Raw genomic sequence first — 20,011 nt, 5'->3', positions numbered from 1 at the left:
ACTTATGCTGGTTTCATACTTTCTGCCGCTTGCCACTGAGCGGCATGACGCTTCATCATGCCGCTTGTACTTTTCTACAAACGGAGCGGCACACCGCCGAGCGGCAGCGGTATTCCTCTGAATGCCGCTCAGCACCGCTCCAAAATCATATTTTGTTCTCATACGTCAGAGCGGCACCGCTCCGAGTTGACTTGAATTTCAGCACTCCCAGCGGTGCTGCCGCGGTGGCAAAGCGGTGGAGTGATCGATATATCGGCTCGCCGCTGGTCACCGCTAGCGTTTTTGGTGCGATTGCGCAGTGAAGTAAAATCTTCTTCAGAGCGGCAAAGTGGCAAGCGGCAGGAAAGTATGAAATCAGCTTTATACAGTAACCTGTGAAGTGCCTTGCATTGTGAATAGTAACCATGGTGATAATGTCACCTTCTACTGTCAGTTGGCTATTCCAGTTGAAATCCATACACCCCCTATGGAAGACATGTTTTTATTCCCCCTCACAGGGGGTTTAGATTCTAAATTGAGTCACCCATTCAGGTAATCACATTTGAAATTCACACCCCTTGTGTGGAAGATTAAGGTGATGTCGTCCATAGGGGTGTATGGACTGGAACCTGTCCCTTCGTATTATACGAAGGGACAGGTTTTAGCAAAGAGATTATATCCAAAGAGTACTGACTCAAAATTTTCCTCTGTGTATTAAACACTATCGTGAATACCCCATTTTGGTTTGTCACTCATGGAGGGCATCTTGGAATGTATCTTGGAAATCAAAGAATAATTTGCACCTTTAAGCTTGTGCGGTACAAAGGTTTGAAATTTTGGCATGTGTTTACATATATGCAGAATGCAACGACAATGTGCTTTGAATCAAAGTTGTACACTATAAAATCTCAAAATTAAAAATCATACTGTAAACCATTTTCAGCGTTAAGGTCCGTTCACACCACGACGCAATTGCTTTGCGGTGCGTTGCCGCACTGCATCGTACTGCAAAATACTGCATTGCGATATCGCAATAAATTTAAATACATTTTAACTTGGAAGTACAATGAGTTGTATTGAGTTGCGGCAAATAGTAATCGATATATCGGCATCGCACTGCAAAGCATTTGCGGCATAGTATGCACGGACCTTTACTCTAGCCATTTTCAGTGTTACTCTTGGTATTTTCAGTGTTACTCTGGTATTTTCAGTGTGGCTATTGTCCAGGGATTATTTTTCATAACATCAGCATGGTCCAATGTATTTCAGTGTGATTAGCACCATTTCAGTGGGATTAATGAATGGCCACTCATTTTCAGAAGTGTTTTGGTCCATTTTTCAGTGCGATTATAGACATTAATCTGATAACAAAAGAACTCTTTTCAGTGCTATTTCAGTGGTATTATCAATTGTATAATTTGTCAGTGTTACTCTACACTTTCAGTATGATTTTCAGTCTCAATATCTTATAGTGTCAGGAGGTATACTATTTGCCCTCCATGAGGGGTACACAAATATGGCAGAGTTGGTACTCTTTGATTCTACCTCATTGGTTTTTAGTTATCTGTTTAGTTGTCTGTATGAGAAAGTCTTAACAATTTGAAATAATTATTGTTGATTAGAACAAATCAATTCTATTCCTGACACATATTTAATATCAGCAAAAAAAGTTGTAAAATACTATGTTATTTGAAAAGTTATCTTTCACTTAGTAGTTATTGTTTTATCAAATTTTTATCTCAAATTTACGTATATTTCATTGTATTTTATTGTATCAAGTCTTCCAAGATATTAGTGTAAAAGCCTTAATGTACGATCTTGTAATATGAAATTGGTTAATTGTTACCAAACCTGATTTTTTGGCATAATTGTAATGTTTGCACATGTCTCAACTTCACCTAAATGGAATCGACCAAATTAGATGTGTTTAATGTTGTATTCAGATATTAAGTCCCTCATAGAAGTCCATGTAAAATAGCCAGTGGGGTTTCTTTAACTTTACCTTGTTATTTCGGCTTAAAATGGACAGAAACCTTTCTTGACAGTTAGTAATAATATTATTTCAGCATTTTGAGTAAAATAATAAGAATAGCAAAATTAGAATTTGATGGAAATCATACATGGCTTAATGACTAAGAACATTCACTCATTAACTACCATATTCAACCCAATTAGCACTCCTCCGATAATTAGCCGCTACCCCTGTGAACTTTTCTTTGCATATGTTTAAGGGCTCCATTTCAGTGTAATTTTAGCACTGATAAAGATTGTACAACATGATATAGCATTGGATCACAGCAAAATCATCTTGGCACAGAGTTGTACCAGAGGCAACATTTGTTCTATGTGTATTGTTCATATTTTATTGAGCTGCATCACTGTTGTGTAAAACAAATGTTCAGTTTGACCTTCAACATATGGCAATTATTCAACACCTGGGCTTCTAATTAAGTTGAATACAATGCTCATGCTCATAATAGATGAAATTAAGCTCAGATGATTATTAAATTATTTATTTAAAAAAATCAATTGAAAAAAAAATGAGTACCCAATGGTTTGGAAGTATCATGTCACAAGTATTGCTATTCTTCTGATTTTTTAAACAATCAAATGTTGCTGTGATTGTCCAGAAAACGCCCACTTGGAACATGTGTTAGTTCACCTATTGACGATACTACATTACTAGAACTTTTACTTTCTAGAACAACAACAGTGTCCGCCGCGAATGATCAAATGAATGTTATGGCAATGCACGGCGCTGCAAAATAGTAGTTTCATATGCATAATGTAGATGTGAAAATTGCAGATATTTGGAATGCCTACACTAATAAATAGAATGTAAATTAGGGTGTTATTAGCAAATTTATAACAGACAAGTTTCATAAAATCTTTTGGAGAATGAATTTGCAATTTCCACACTAGAGCATGTTGAAATTGAACACTGTTGGTAAAATAATTCAATTTTCTCAATAAATCTGTTGGGTTTTTATTTCCGATTGTGAAAATCGATTGTTAAACAATCGCCAGAGCCTGGTTTGTGTAAGAAGTAACTTTCAGGTTTTAAAGAGGAAGCCCCGCCAGAGGAGTTCTGGAGTGAACCAAGCCTGCCCGGTTATCAAATTAATTATCTCGGAATTTGACAGGTGCTCAAGGTGTGATGTTTTAATGCTATTGCATCAGTTAGCACCTGTCATATTCATAGATAACCTTGTCACTGATTAATTTGATAACCAGGCCGGTTTGGTTCACCCCAGAAGAACTGCTCTGGCGGGGCTTCCTCTTTAAGATATTGTAACACAAATAAGCCTTGATCTCTAAGCTTGTTCATATTGCAATCAACATAATCAGAGGTGTATCAAGAAACCAACGACCGGAGTTGGGGAGGAGGCTTAGAATGCACCTGAGCAGCTGAAATGTGCCTTTACATGATTTTTCAGTCAATTCTGGGATTCGCAGCGTTGTGTCTGACACGAAAAGGGGGTGATTTCTCCCCTGACAACTCAAAGAAAAAAAATCCTTGTTCTTAGGACATTGTACTGCTTGAATATGTTTTTAACTTGGATAATTTTAAACAGTGCTCAGTCATATATGAAACTGCAGCTGAGAATACACTGAAATTGATACATCTCAGCACTGACTCTACCAACTCTTTTAGAAGATGATTAATTTTATGTGTCTAAAAGATAGATTTTAGTTTTAGGCAGGGTTGTCAACAATTCAGAATTGCTTGGCATGAGATATTGTGTAAAATTAAAAAAATGATTAAACATTTATATTCTAAGTGTCAGCAGGGAGGTGCTTGAGGGGAATGTCATGGAAAAATGTCCAAAATGAAAGACCAATTGAGGCCCATTGCTGCACCATTTTTACACTATTATTGGTTATTTTCACATAATATTTTGATGTTGCTCTTGGTGTGAGATTTACTACCTTGGTAGGGATTTTACTACCCTAGCACTCAAGCTCAATGCGTGAAGGTTGACAGCCTTAGTTTTAGGATTTATGCAAAAAAATCAACTTTGCTGTTTTTCAGTTACCATTTTTGTCATCAAATTATTTAAGAAATGAAACAGTATGTCTTTGATTACATATATCATAATAAGGGTATTAGCATAACATGTAGACAATGTGATAGTTCATTTCTGTGAAATAACAAATAGGCCTATGATGTTCATCCTGATGAACGTTTGGTCGATCCTTCATGTAATTATTTTGCATAAGTTAATCGTAACCCTAATCCTAACCCTAATTTTGTGTAAAATTACATGAAGGAATAACCGAATGTGGCCAGCTTTACTCAATATCATAAAGATGTAAATAAGTAGTCACTGCAATCTACCTAATGAAAAACTTCATGAATATGTGAAAAACATGATTTTAACAAACAGACGAATACCATACTCTCTTAACGATTCCGGGACATTTCAACGATTTCAGGTATCGTGTGAGCAAATTAAAAATAGCGCTTATATGATGAGCGATGTTGCCAGGTCTGAACGCAGTACTAGCATCAGCTGAATTTGAGTACACTTGGAGGGCACAGGCATGGAAAATTCCAATCTGTGTGTTTATTAATCTATGGTTTGAAAATACGGGTAGTATATGGAATTTTGACAGAATTTATGGTTGGTTGAAATAAATGGTTGGGGTCTTTATTAGATGATATGTACTCGTAAGACAACTTAGAGCAAGCAATTTGCCCTTGCTACATCTAAATTCTTGACTTACATTTGTATAGCCTTGAGGGTACTACATGGCAGTTTAAGCCTTGACTTATGATTCCCTTGTTGTGCTCCTGCAGGAATGGCCCTTCCTACCCAGGTGTAATGTATTGGCTTATAATATGAAGGAGAAGGATCAAACCAAAAGTTTGATGATGTCCAATAAACAATAGTGCTTTTGTAGTAGGCCCATGAAATGTTGAACATTTCAACCCGTAAAATCAACTTTGACTGATATTTTAAGTAGTTTTTTACAAACAGTCGGAAATTTTGACCTCCTCCCACCCTTAACGAAATAACTTTTGTCTAGACATTCAACTTTTTGTTTTTTCCCTAAACAGACTTGCAGTGCAGGTCACCATGGCCTCAAGGCTGTCATAAGTCAGGAATCTAGATGTAGACCCGAGCCTACATTCTCGAAGTTGTCTTACGTCAAGTCGTCATCTTCACCCAAAGTTTCATGACCTCTTCAGTCTGTAAATACAGGATTGCAGCTTTACCTTTTCTTAGCCTTTGTCACATTCTAATATGTGACATGATCAAGGGGAATGAGTTGGATGTCGCTAATATTGTTTCTGAGATATTGGCAAAAACAGTGTTCAAATTCTTTTGTTTTATATTGTTTTCAGTCATTGATAAATTGCTCATAACTCGGTAACCAGATGTCCGATTTTGATGGGGTTTGCATCAAAATGTAGCATTTGTAAATTGCCAGTAAATGATATTAAAAACTTCAAATTGAAAATTGCCGACATGTGACTCATTCCCCTTGATCATGTCACATATGACTGCATTGGGCCATTCCAGATGAAATCCATACTCCCCCTATAGAAGACATGACTTTAATCTCCCATACAGGGAGTGTGAATTTCAAATAGAGTCATTCATTCAGGTAACCATTTGAAATTTACACTCCCTGTGTGGGAAATTAAAATCATAGGGGGTGTAGAGATTTCATCTGAATAGTCAACTCTTTTGCATGTGCCCTTACATTTTGAAATCTTTAAGTTTAGAAAATGAATAGCCTTACTATTGCTATACTTCAAACCAAAGATACTTTTGTAACATATCTAAGACACTAAGAAACTTCACAATATTATATTATGTATATTTACGATAAAGTTTATTTAATTCTATAATAACAATATTTAACACCTTGATTTATATGTAGAAAATGACGGATGATATGAATATCATGGTTCTTAATAAAAGAGAATGGTGTACATGAATTGTTTTCTTTTCTCTGACATTTTGCTGTTCTGTCAAAACCTTAAGGTCCAATTTCTCAAAGCTTGGCTAGTGGTCAGGCTTCCTTAGCCAGCAAGCTAGCCCTACCAATGTGGATCAATTTGATTGATTTATCTTTCTAGGCGATGCCCGGGGGCGATGTATGATGTGAAATATTGTAAGCACTGGTTGGTATATAGGACTAATTAAGCCTGATCAGTAGCCATGCTTCGAGAAACCGGCCCTAATTGTTTGTGATTTTGACTACCTCACTCATTCTATTGATTAGGCTAATGCAATTTAATTGTAAGATTCCTGTTACATATATTGTTTGCTGTGTGAAGAGGGGACTCTTTCATTATTCACAACCTGTAAAGTGTGCTGAGGCTTGTAAATCAAGGTCTAGGCGTTGTGCCTGTGTGTAGCGCACTATAAATCACTGCGCTTTTTTTTTATTGATCATTTTTTGACCATGTGTGGCCATCCACCACGAATGGGATGTAATTTTTTTTTGAAATATGGTTCAGTGAACCTCTCAAAAAATGACTTGACACAGCATGATGTACACATGTGATGAGGAAATTCACTATCAACTTTCATTAGCCTTAAAGGAACACTCTGGCAATCACAACTTATATGTTAGAAAAACAATTATAAAGCGTGAATCATGTGGTTTTATTTCAAATAAACTCATATTGACCATAAAAACAAATAAAAACAGACGGCTCTCAACAAGCGATATTCAAAATTCCCCAGCCGAAATTGTCTAGGGCAATGACATCATAGTTATTTGTGCTCAATTGTTGTCAGCCTTTATTGTGTTGCTGGGACGTCATTGCCACAGGCAATTTGGTGCCCGGGAAATTTGACTATCGCATGGTGAGAGATGGCTGTTTTTAAGGTCAATATGAGTTTGTTTTTAAAAATGAAACCATGTGCTTGATAATTATTTTTCTAACATTTATAAGGCATAATGATGTGACTGTTGGAGACTTCCTTTAAAGTCATAATGTACGATCTTTTTTCAGAATTTACCTTTATTTTTTTCAAAACCGATTTTTTGGCATATTTGTAATACTTACACATGTTCTAATTTAAATCTATGAGCAAACTGTCAAATTCGTCCTATTTGCAGTAAAACGGGACGATTTTCTGTTGGTCCGACATAAAGTCATAATTTTTTAGATTATGACTTTATATCGGCCACGATCGCAAACCGTAGTCTCCTACAAAACTAGCTTGGTTACGCTCCCTCCACATGAGGAGGGAGCGTACCCAAACTGGCCGCGTAGGAGACTAACTCTGAGGCCGCACTCGCTGTCCTAATCCAAATCGTAAGCGAGATGTTTCGAGTGATAGAGGTGAAGTTTATGATGTTGTTTCTTTGCAAATTCCCAATGTTTTTCAAGCGTCCAAATGTATTGGGAACTTTCATAATGATTGCATATTATCATTTTAGAAGAAAAAAAGAAAAATCTAAAAATTTAAAAAGATCGTACATTAAGGCTTTAATGGTCACACATAATTGCACTAGACAAGTCACTATTATTGAAAACAACAATTTTCCCAACGCCTTATATAAGTATTATGTATGCACTATAATACCTTGAACCTGTCAAAAACAGTGAACAATAATAATGGATTAAAAGACACTGCATGATTATTTTAAACATGTTAAAAATGAGTGTCAAAAACAATTCCAAAAGTCAGATCATGCAGCGTTCTGCAGCCGGCCCTAAATGGACTGAGGCTCAGAACACAAACAAAAGGAAATGGAGATCAGCATAATGGGCTATTCCATTTAAAATCCACACTACCCTTGTGGAAGATTTTGGAAATATCTTCCACAGGGGGAGTATGAATTTCAAATGGAATGACCACATAAGGCAGCTCCATTTGAATTTCATATACCCTCTCAGAAAGATTCTACCTAAATCTTCCACAGAGGGAGGGTGAGTTTCAAATAGAGTTGGTTAATGTGCAATTCCATTTGAAATTCGTACACCCTCTGTAGAAGATATTTCCAAAATCTTCCACAGGGGTAGTGTGGATTTTAAATGGAATAGCCCAATCCACCTTTTGGAAGATACATACATCAGAAAAACTTAATGACAAATACACCAGACTGATTAAAAATACTGTACATAAACATACAAATCATATCCCAAGGCACATTTTGTAAAAATATATATATCGTCAGCCTGCTACGCTAAATGCCTAAGTCATTCTTACATGTTTCTCATTTGCAATTTTGATTTTCTCAGTAATAAACCCATAATTCATCAAATTTCCAGCCGCATTTTTCATTAACTTGTTGAATATACATCTCTTTTGAAGAATGTGGCTGGAAATTTGATGAATTATGGGTTTATTACTGAGAAAATCAAAATTGCAAATGAGAAACATGTAAAATGACTTAGGTATTTAGCGTAGCAGGCTGACGATATATATATATATTAGGCCCAAAAAATATGTTTGGTTGCCTTCAGCGACCGACCGGGCAGTATCAAGGACATTGTATATTCACTCATTTTATTTATTAAATGCATATTTGACTAAAAATGGGCAGTATTTCCATTTAAATTCAGTACAAAAATTTTAGCCGTAAAATGATTCGCCAATACAATCCTTTTCAAAATGGAGGAAAAATGCGGGAAGAGCCCATAAAAAAATATAAAAAAAGGATCGACCTACCGACCCTCCAAATTTTTTTCTTGGAAGGGCAACCAAACAATTTTTTTGGCCTTATCATTAGCAGCAAACATTTTAAAGTACAGATTGTAAAATATATAAAAATAAAGACAAAATGACCAGCACAATGGTATACAAGAATTAAAAACTGGTGATTATTCTTTACATCTTTGTATTTTCACTTTTGTTAGAAAAGAAGAAACCATTTAAAATTTCTTATGCCTTACTCAAAAGATGCATATGTGACACGATCAAGGGAAATGAGTCGGATGTCGCTAATATTGATTTTGAGATATTGGCAAAGAAAGTGTTAAAATTCTTTTGTTTTGTATTGTTTTCAGCGATCAACATGGGGTTTTCAGTTTATGAAAGCTCTACATTTCCTCTTTAGAAACATATGTAAATCTCATTTTTGACCAGAATTCGACATGTGACTCATTCCCTTGATCATGTCACATATGAATACCTGAGTGGAAGAAGGGCCCAACTCCAATTTTTTACAAAAATGAGTTAGACCCAGCATTTTATTGCCAGCAGACTGTTCTTCCTTATGTGTGAAAGATGAGCCAAAATCCACTCTCTAAATAGTTTTCCATGTACACTTAACCATGGTTTTCATGGAAGAAAGGCCCAACTCCGTGGAGTTGGGCCCTTCTTCCACAAATATAGGGTTAAAGAGGAATTTTGTTCATTCATGAAATCTGCTTTTCACTACTATAAACTTTCTTGCTAACATATTACATGAGTTCTACTTGTGCAATTAATGGTGATTACCTAATTTCTGTAGCTATTTATAACACGGAACTGGCACTTTCAGTATATTAGTGGAAGAAGGGCCCAACTCCAGCTCAGTATAAGACCTGTACCGTTGCCATGGAAACATTATATATAATTTTGAATGTATGTAATATTGTATGTTCATGTATTAAAGGTCCCCTGAAGATAAAAACATTCTGTCTAGAAAACTTTTCCAAATATTAAGTTTTTTCTTAATATCTCAAAAACAGTTTTGATGGAGTTGGGCCCTTCTTCCACTCAGGTATTCATATATTTTCTTATTTTTTTTAAACAATGATATCTAATTTAAAAAACACCCTGATTCATGTATAATGCTTCACACATGCTACACAATGGGCTATTCCAGTTGAAATCCACCATACTCCCCTATGGAAGACATGTATCTCCCACACAGGGGGTGTAGATTTCAAATGGAGTCACCCATTCAGGTAAATCCATTTGAAATTCACACCCCCTGTGTGGAAGATTAAGGTCATGTCTTCTATACAGGTGTGCAGATATTAACTGGAATAGCCCTGTGTGACACTATGGTGCCTCCCCTTTCAGTATGGTGGGATTGGGCTGGGCCATTCCACCCAAACCGGGCCACAGTGGCGTAGATTTCTTCTTGACATTGGGGGATGTGGTTGGAAAATTTTACCAATTTGAAGCTAAACTGTTGAAATATGTGCAAAAATTTGCACTTTTGGGCCTAAAATGACCAAATATGAGGTTAATTTGTCAGACACCCACATACAGGCGTCAACATTGGGGGGATGATTGTATGGACCACCCCCTGGCAAAATATAGGGGGGATATTTATCCCCCATCTTCCGGGATCTACGCCTATGCCGGGCCCAAACCACAGGGGGCAGGTAAGTGTCAATCTTCTTTCTTGTGTGTATCCGAGTCACTACTTTTTAATATTGTTACAATACACACACAAGCTATTACACCTGAAGAAATCCCTATAATACCAGGTCCTTTGTTACTAATCTCCAGCGACAACCCCGCTATGAATGGTGCCATCGCTCGAGCCGTTGACTTCAAGGAGGCACTAAGTCCAAGTAAGGCACCAGTATTTTCCTGATTACTTCTTTTAACGCTCATATCCGTGATGCACACTCTGCTTACAGAGTTTTGTACTGATAGACAAGTTAAAAAAAATACAAACATGGGCAAGTTTGCAGCAAAAGTAAGCCCTATTAGAGTCAACACTTGGGTGATACTTAAATGCAAGAGTAGCTGTGTTTCGTTGCTGTAAAATTTTACGATTCGTCCTGCGAACATATCCACTACAGTGCTTACTACGGACCCGTATGATATAAGCTGACCAATTGTCTTTGGCGTGATATCAAATTCTTCCTGCACCATGAATGAGAAGTTGCTACGATATATAATGATGGCGAAAGCCATGAGAAAACGTACAATGAATAGATCGAAACAAGTGTCAAAAATGAGACGAAAGCTGTTGATAAAATCTTTGATGGCGAGGCTGAATTCATCCATGGTGAAATCTTTCGCTGATTCTGTCCGGGAGAGTGTCTTGGCCATTGGAGGGTGAACCAAGAAGAACACGATAACTGTGAAGAAAGAAAAGAAAAAGAAAAATATGATATGAACATCTTTAATTTGAACATGTAAAAACTTGATAGTTAGCATATGTGCTTACTATTGAGTGCTTTTAAATCATGCAAACATGAAGAGCCCCATCCACAAAAGTGTTAAGGGTTTTGAGCAAATGTGTGTATTTTGTGATCCTAGCATCCTCTTTTTATGACATTTTCAGTAGATATCAACGAAAAAAGCTTGTTCCCAAAATTTCAGTTGATTCCGATTTTGCGTTTGCGAGATATGCATGATAAAGTGTACCATAGACAATGTGTTGTAATTTCGTTCTGGTATACCATAACGAAATTCAAATTTCACGATATCTTAGCTAAACAAATTAATCTGCAAGAAATGTTTTGTACATAAACATTATGTAGCCAGAGGTTTCCAGTGATAAAAAAACTATTTTTGAGAAAAGTGGGGGATGATGCTGTGGATCGTGAAATGCCCTTTTAATTAACTCAGTTGGTAAAGCACCAGACTTTGATACAATTTCATGTTTTCAAAAGTGCTTGATAGTAAGCAAATTATGCTAACTATTTTTAAGGTATGGTGTATTTAGGGATTCAATCATGTTTCATCGTTGTTCATCACCGTTTAACGATAAGCGATGCTTGACGCGTCGTCTGCGTGGTTTACTTAGCGAGGGCAGCTTTAGCTGCCCGAATAAGTAAACCACGCAGACGCTACCGGACGCAAAGAAGCTAAAGATCGTATAATTCACGATTATTTCATGAGGAATGTCAGTTAATCATTGCCACTCATCTTTACAAAATCTTCGATGATTTCTCTGTTGATATCAGCAATAAAACTATGGCCTACAGAATAAAACGGCCCGTAAAACGGCAATGTTTAGCCGCTACCTGAAAAATACTGATTTCAACCAGGGATTCAACTTGCAAGCTTGCACACGCACAAAAGTTCCAGACATTATGAATTTTACGCACTCTCGCGTAACGCGTAGTATCGCTCGCGTTCGCGTATACGCTACAGTAAAAGTGTGGATTCATCATGGATTAACAACGGTTGGCTCCTGTACAAAGGTATAGGAGGAGTTGTTGAAGTTAGAATCATAAACATATATAAAATTGGTAGAACTGAAGCATATGTCAATCAAATTGATTTTGTATGAAAAAGATTGGCAAAAAAAATGGCAGTGCAGTTGATAAAACACAAAACTCCATTCAATTGCAAAAGACCATGCACTTTGCCGCTTAATATGGCGTATTTGCTTTTTAAATGATTCCCTGTGCTTCAAAGTGTAAGATACCACTTTCAAATTTTATTCCCTGTGATTTGGTCAAGGAATCACATATATTTTTACCTCTACTATACATCCCCAACTAGTATTAAATGCACAAGTGTGCTTTTCCAACATATATATGCCTCAAAATTTCTTCACACGTGTAAAGACAAACATTTAGTATGATGATAAATACGCAAAACTAAGCAACACTGGTACGAGACACGATTAACAAATGATTGACATGACAGTGACGCTTCAAAAAAAGAATGATGTTTCAACAAAATGACCGTTTTTGTTCACATTTCATAAAGAATTGCACGCAAAAATTTGAATTTCGCGGTGCAAATGAAATTGCGCTGGGTAAGGAAAATTTCGTGTTGCACGATTTTGCGTCACAAAAATCGTTGGACCCTGTTCATGACCCCCATTTAAAAAAAGAACCTTAGACTCACCAAAGTTGAGGACAAATAATAATGATGTGATTGTCGCCACTGTGTAGAAACCACCCTCAACTTCAGATAAATATCCACCAATCAGAGGTCCAAGAATGAAGCCTGTATTGCAACAAGCATTATATTGACCAAACACCCGAGGGCGGTCTTCTTTAGGCGTGATCTCTGCAAAGAGTGCTTTATTAACTGCCATACCATGCTTGAAGAGGCCTAGATTTGGGAAAAACAAAAAAGATTAATATTCTCTTGTACATATCTATTAAAAGTCACAACTTACGCTTGTGAAAATTCAAACGCCAGTCATGCATTACGTTGCGTGCACTCCATTTGGTGGCGGCGCCAGGAAATTTTTGAGTTTTTACTTGGGGGGAAAGAGCTCCTGATTGGGGCCCTGTCATGCCCCCCTATATCTATATCAATATACAGTGTTATGGGTCTTCATCAATACCGGTATTACTGGTATCAGTAGAAGATAGCTACTTCATCAATACCGGTATCAGAAGTAGATAGCTACTTCATCAATACCGGTATCAGTTGTAGATAGCTACTTCATCAATACCGGTATCAGTAGTATATAGTTACTTCATCAATACCAGTATCACCTGTAGATAGCTACTATATCAATACCGGTATCAGTAGTAGGTAGCTACTTCATCAATACCAGTATCAGCTGTAGATAGCTACTTCATCAATACCGGTATCAGTAGTAGGTAGCTACTTCATCAATAACAGTATCAGTAGTACATAGCTACTTCATCAATACTGGTATCAGCAGTAGATAGCTACTTCATCAATACCATTATCAGTAGTAGATAGCTATTTCATCAATGCCAGTATCAGCAGTAGATAGCTATTTCATCAATACCAATATCAGTAGTAGATAGCTACTTCATCAATACCAGTATCAGCAGTAGATAGCTACTTCATCAATACCAGTATCATCAGTACATAGCTACTTCATCAATATCAATATCGATAGTAGATAGGTAGGCCTACTTCATCAATACTGAGCTATACTGGTATCAGTAGTAGATAGCTTCTTCATCAATAACAGTAAGAGTAGTAGATAGCTACTTCATCAACAGTAGTTACTTCATCAAAGTAGCGATCTACCCCGGGCGATCTACTGCTGATACTGGTATTGATGAAGTAGCTATGTACTGATACCGGTATTGATGAAGTAGCTGTAGTAGTAGTATTTTTTAGGCCTTAGAGCCCTACTTGACTATAACCTACCTAGAGGAATTCTTGATAAAACAAGGAATAGAACAGTTGTTGCTAAACTAGTGAGAAAATAACCAATGCCGGTCATGAACAGACAGAACAAGAGGACAAACCGCCTGCCGGACACGTCACTCCAACGACCCTGTAAATAAATTGCATATATGGAATCAAAATTGGCTGGATATAGAGATTCAAACATTTACACATACACTAGGATCCACAACATGCTCATCTATCAGGCAGAGTTCTTTAACCCCAATACATTTGCACATTAATTGAATGAACTTTGACAATTTGGGTACAAAAACTCATACTCTGCAACTTGAGATCAAAATTTGCAATATGAATGTTTAATTGCGGTTATTGAACTATGCCATTGGGATTAGGCCATTGTGGTCCATAGTGATAGCTATAATATATCTAAACTTATGAGAGCTTTCAACACAACTCTTTGTCTTTGTCTCTTTCCTTCCATCTCCCTCTTTTTCCTCTCTTTTTCTCTCCCTCCATCTCTTCCTCTCTTTCATGCTCTCCAACTTAATTTCTCTTCTTTTCTCCTTCACTCATTCTTTCTTTCTCACTCCCTCTCTCCCCACTTTCTCTCTCGCTGCTGATGTATCATAATTACATATAAGCCCTTCCCTCCCCTCTATTGCCTTCCTCCTTATCATTAATCATCTTCTTCATATTTACCATCATCAATCAACATCATAATCCTCAGTTTTAATCTTGACAATCTCATCAATGTCACCATCATCATCAACTTGTCAAATTCATTGCAAACAAATACTTACAACAAAAGGGCCAGAGATGAGCTGTAGAGTACCATATATGGACACTGTACACAAAGAGATAATCACATATAAACTGATTTCATTACATCATTGAACAAGTAGATTAGTTAAGTAAAAATGTATCCCTGCCAAAAAAGTGGTTCTTAAACCACAATGCTGATCCCCCAGGGGGCCATAGAGGGTACTTGAATTACATTTTGTGTGCTGCTGGAACTCCTACCCAAGTTTAGTGACTTTTAACCTAAAAAACAGCTGATTTGATAAGTATTCGACCATTATTTTCAAATCGGGACCCATGTTTAGGGATTTTTTTTCTCAAATTGGGACTCATGTCATGCGTTTCCTTGTATCCCCCCGGGCCATATACACTCAAGTTTCATAGTACATGCGTGACCAGAAAAACATAACCAACATGACCAGCATCAATCCGCCCGAAAAATGAATTAATCTTATACGCGACACGAACATGTGCGAGAGCACTGTGCATAGTACACGGAGTCAGTGCACGCCGCATACTTTTCGAACCGCTTTTTTAATTGGCTGCTTTGATATAGGAGTGTATGAATAAATGATAAAAACAGGTAATAAGAGGCATGTTTTATCAAACACCTGTAAATTATTATTTTAATACATGTACTCACAAATCATCCCAACAGTGGTTGGTGATACTCCTAGCTCTCTTGCATGATGGGATACCAGTGGCATCAGCAGACTGACACCAAATAAGTCCTGTGATTGACAAATAAAAAAAACAGTGTTAAAAGGTGTAGGCTTATTCTAACAGAAAGACCTGTTAACATTTTGAACAATTTGCCTAATGGCATATAAGATACGTGTAGGCCTTAGGTTGTCTATCATCAGTTATCAGTGGCCTGGATTGAGGATAGACTTGTCTATCAACTCATCCTCTGGTTATTCCTTCATGTAATTTTACACGAAATTAGGGTTAGGGTTAGTTTAGGGTTAGGATTAGGGTTAGGATTAGGGTTATGATTAGGCTTAGGGTTAGGATTAGGGTTAGGATTAGCTTACACGAAATAATTACATGAAGGATCGACCCATCCTCTGCTCTGCCTCCAGTTAGCCCCAACCCCCTTTCTGCTTTTCGCCTAAGCATGCTAAATATAAGGAAAGAAGGAACTTAGGAAGAAAGAAGATGAAGAGAATTTGTTTTCCCCATCTGGTAACTGACCCATTGAACCAGTAGTACAGGTATATAGCAAGCCATGTGTGTGACCGTGGCCTGACCAATGGTTATGTGCCTAATGTAGTTTGGCAATCGGATCATGTGGGATGCATGGTCCTGCAGTCGCTTTGTGCTGTATACAGTGACAGCGCCAGGATTTTTTCATGGGATGGGGGGGGCAAAGTGAATCGGGGAAAAGTCAATAAATTTTGTGCAAAATTGCTGCAAAAAGTATAGAAATTTTCGTAATTTTATGTTTTTACTGATGGGGCAACAAGGGTTCTGATGGGGGAACACCTGTGTCTTCAGTGGTCTGGCGCCCGTCTCACCCACGTCTCATAAACTATTATACCATACTTTAATACGCAGAATAAACCTTTGATGTCACAATGGTTCACATTAATGTGACACTTTAAGTCAGACTTGCAAATCACCATAATACTTGCATATTATAATTGGCAGACGTCATGTGCCTGTCAATATAAATAGACCCCCTTTTTAATCTGCCACCCAAAGACCTCCTTTTTCCATCAGCTTACACACAAGCTGCAAATCTGCCACCCAATGTCCCCCTTTCACTTAGAAATTTACACCAAATTTAACATTTTTGTTCCAAAATGGCAAATTTTTGCCCCAAAAATATTTTTAATGGTCAATGACATCCAATTTTTAGTGTTATCCCACACATTGAATGACCCTAATTTTCATGGAACCTGCCACTAGTGAATGACCTCCACCTTAATTAAAGCCATAATGTACGATTTCCATCAAATTTTGTTATTCTTTATTGAAAATGTTGAAATAATATTAATAGGGGGGCCTATTAACTGCCGGGAAGGGTTGCTGTCCATTTTAAGCTAAAATAGCAATGTAATGTGAAAGAAATCCCACTGGTTATTTTGGCCATTTAATGCAGTTCTATGGGAGGACATAAAGCCATAATAAAATATTATGAATTTATGTTGAACTTTGCTCTGTTGACCTACAAACATAACAAATTTGGCCGATTCCATGGGGGGGGGGGGGGGGGGGATAGCTTCAAAGCTGAACCGCCATGGACATTCTCAGAAATTGAAGCGACCACTCTAACCCCCTGTAGCAGTAATGGATGCTAGCTCGAGATACTCTAGCTAAAATACAGGTTTACATTTACTATCTTACATTATCTTGCTGTATTTCAGCTAGAGCTCCAAACGACAAGCTTCCGGGTTTTTTGGAGAACAATACTGTTACGTAAGATGAAGAAGAAACCGCCTCGGAGCCCGCCTTACTCATTATTTCATTGTACTTATTGCAATTTGCCTCCACATTACGTAATCAACACAAAGCTTTTGTGAGGATTAGTGAGTGGATAAGAAATTGACAGTGGAGGATCTGAAGGACACGCCGATTGTTAGTTGTCAATCATGAATTGCCGTAACGTATTAATATTTTACTGCATGGCATTCCGCAAACACCAAGACAAATTATGTCGTATTTTTCCAAAGATCATCTCATATGAAGTAAGCTGAATGCGATCTGTACTTTTGTAACATTCCGATCGCTTTTGATCACCTATTATCGGCGAATTTGCTTAAAAACATGTGAGTTCATGTTGTGTAAACATAATTAGCATAGACACAAATGAAATTACGATGCAATACAATGCAATTTGAATGCGCAGCAGATCTATAGAAATAACGTTGCCCGGTTTTATGCAGAATTAGACCCTGTCTGATGGATGCCTGCATCCACAGCCCCACAGATGTAGATGTACATGTAGGTGCAAGTAATTAGTTGGGACAAGTGTAAACATTACATTATGCAAAATTTATAAGATTGTACATTATGCTTTAATAATCGCTGCTACTCAGTTTGGTAGGCACAGGTACATATTCGAAAGTGCCCCCCCAGGCTGGCTATAACACTTCATTATGTCAAAATGAGATTGAACCGAAAACCCAAACAGAAAAGATAAAGACCCTAAGCTTACCAAGAAACCAACTAGATAGATGCAGTATGTCAGCCTTTGTCTCTGACATTCATCAAAGTGCTCCTTTCTCTCCATGCTATTGCTATTTGCTTTAAAAATATTAAAATACTCCACTAGCATACATGTACATGTATTGGGCAGAAAGAAACACAGAACTAAAACTGACTCTCAACAAACACAAGACTGCATGTGCACCAGAGATAATAAAGATTGAGACAGGACAATACCAATATGTTGAGGACAGCAACAAGCCACTCAATCAATCAATCAATTAATCAATTCTGGACTTCCCTTCTCTTGTTTCAGGTACACAGCTTAAGGTGGTTTTAAATACAAATTAAAGATCTATAGATCGTTTTCATCTTTGGCACAGAAGAAGATAATAATTTTAAAAAATTTTCGGCAGTGTTTTCAGCACCCTACCTCATTATTGCTCTCCAGGGACCGAAAAATTTCAGACCTGGATACTGCCCTCATACGGTTGAAATTGCACATGTCCAAATAAATATTGGAACGGTGTCAAATCGCTCAAGAACATCACGAATGACCTCTGCTGATTTTCCCGTAAAAAGTTTGTAAGTAATATGGAATCTGTGGCCAAAAAACGAAAATTTCACTTTGACCCCCCAGGGGGAATTCCACTGGGATTTTTTTTCCGGGAAAATCAGTGGAGGTGTGCAGGAACATGACTCAACATGTGAGTATACTTTTATTGGGACAAATGAAGTGATTTGCGAAAAAACAGGAAAAAAACAACTTTCAATGTGATTGGTCAGAATCCAATAGCGACTGCTTGGTTAACATGGCAACGGTTTTATTACCTTCATAACATGGCCAACATATCCCTACATAAGTACAAACTCACTTGAGATTGTATCATGAAAGGTTTTGGAGATATTTGCAAAAATGTGGGAATTCATGATTTCCCTAAACCTTGCCTTTAACACCACCTTAATGCCATTTCACATTCTTGTTCTTTGTGTTTGTACAATGGGGTGGAACTTTAATCTGCTTGTTAACAATGGTATTATTGATTATCATGCTATATATTCATCATCTTGTCTTCAATGGACTCATATTTAGGCCAAAAAATAAATAATTGTTTGCTTGCCCTCAACTGACCATGCAACCCTAATTTTGGAAATCAGAAAAAAGGTGTTTTTGTTCTATTTACTGTATTATCTATTCCCAATCTTGTGACACCTCATGCAATTATTGCCAGCGGTAGGATGTTGACCGGAGGGAGATGTGACGCATGTTTAGGGCAAAACATGGTTTGCTCGTGACATAAGTGATAAATGTTTCATATTTTACACATATGACACCTTAATCAAGATTGACTACAAAACAAAAATTTATTTCTCATATACCGGTAGGTAATATAAAACGTTAGACATTATCATGATTTCTTTCAATTAAGGTCAACATATGAGTTCCAGTAACTGGAAGCATGATTATATAATTTCCTTCCATTCTAGTTGAGATAAAAGCATTACTCAACCTTTAATCATATTGTGACTATTGTAGAAAAAGTGATGTTATAACCCAAATTGTATAGAGATGTTGGCTACCTAAAATAATAAAATTGTGACCAGGCCAGTATTTACACAACTTCATAAAAAAAATTTAAAAAAATGATATGCCTTAATTATTACTTACAGCTCAAAATGTCCAGTTTATTCCAGTATATAGTAGGCCCTAGGCATGCTTGGCGTATTGGGGGGGGCTTTGGGCGCCAGCCCCGGAATAAAAGCAGGGGCGGCCAAAATGAAGGGGCGGAAGAAAAAAGGCGGCAAAAACAGGGCGGCAAAAAGCGAAGGCGGCAAAAAGAATTAGTAAATAAAAAAGGGCGGAAAAATTTGATAAAGCATAAAAAATTTGGAAAAAATGTTACTATACATCAAAATGTGCTGCGCTAGTGTCTGAAACCCTTTTTTTTTGCTCTTCACTTTTTCAAACGACCAAGAAAAAAATTGGGTCAACCTTTTCGGGCTGTAGAGGAAGCGGCGGAAAAATTTAATTTTCTTCAGCCCCCCGGGGTTGGGCGGCCACGGTACGCCACTGCTAGGCCTATACTAATATACTACTAGTGCCTCACAATTCGCTATCCCCTCTTACAACCTATCGACAG

General features: G+C 37.3%; 2 protein-coding genes across 2 annotated transcripts; both read right to left on the bottom strand.

The window, feature by feature from the left end:
• Positions 1 to 9,941: 9,941 nt before the first annotated feature.
• Positions 9,942 to 12,911, bottom strand: LOC140140272 (major facilitator superfamily domain-containing protein 9-like). The gene is made up of 2 exons (XM_072162062.1): positions 12,705 to 12,911; positions 9,942 to 10,978 (listed from the first exon to the last, which is right to left on the bottom strand). The coding sequence occupies exons 1-2, from the start codon at positions 12,895 to 12,897 to the stop codon at positions 10,278 to 10,280; spliced, it is 894 nt and encodes a 297-aa protein (XP_072018163.1). The 5' UTR covers positions 12,898 to 12,911; the 3' UTR covers positions 9,942 to 10,277.
• Positions 12,912 to 13,929: 1,018 nt separating this feature from the next.
• On the bottom strand, positions 13,930 to 18,089 carry LOC140140406 (major facilitator superfamily domain-containing protein 9-like). The gene is made up of 4 exons (XM_072162166.1): positions 17,881 to 18,089; positions 15,364 to 15,451; positions 14,723 to 14,766; positions 13,930 to 14,070 (listed from the first exon to the last, which is right to left on the bottom strand). The coding sequence occupies exons 1-4, from the start codon at positions 17,998 to 18,000 to the stop codon at positions 13,930 to 13,932; spliced, it is 393 nt and encodes a 130-aa protein (XP_072018267.1). The 5' UTR covers positions 18,001 to 18,089.
• Positions 18,090 to 20,011: the final 1,922 nt, after the last annotated feature.

This window comes from Amphiura filiformis, chromosome 19, assembly GCF_039555335.1.
Source record: "Amphiura filiformis chromosome 19, Afil_fr2py, whole genome shotgun sequence".
Lineage (NCBI taxonomy): Eukaryota > Metazoa > Echinodermata > Ophiuroidea > Amphilepidida > Amphiuridae > Amphiura > Amphiura filiformis.
This window is presented reverse-complemented; position numbering and strand designations above follow the sequence as displayed.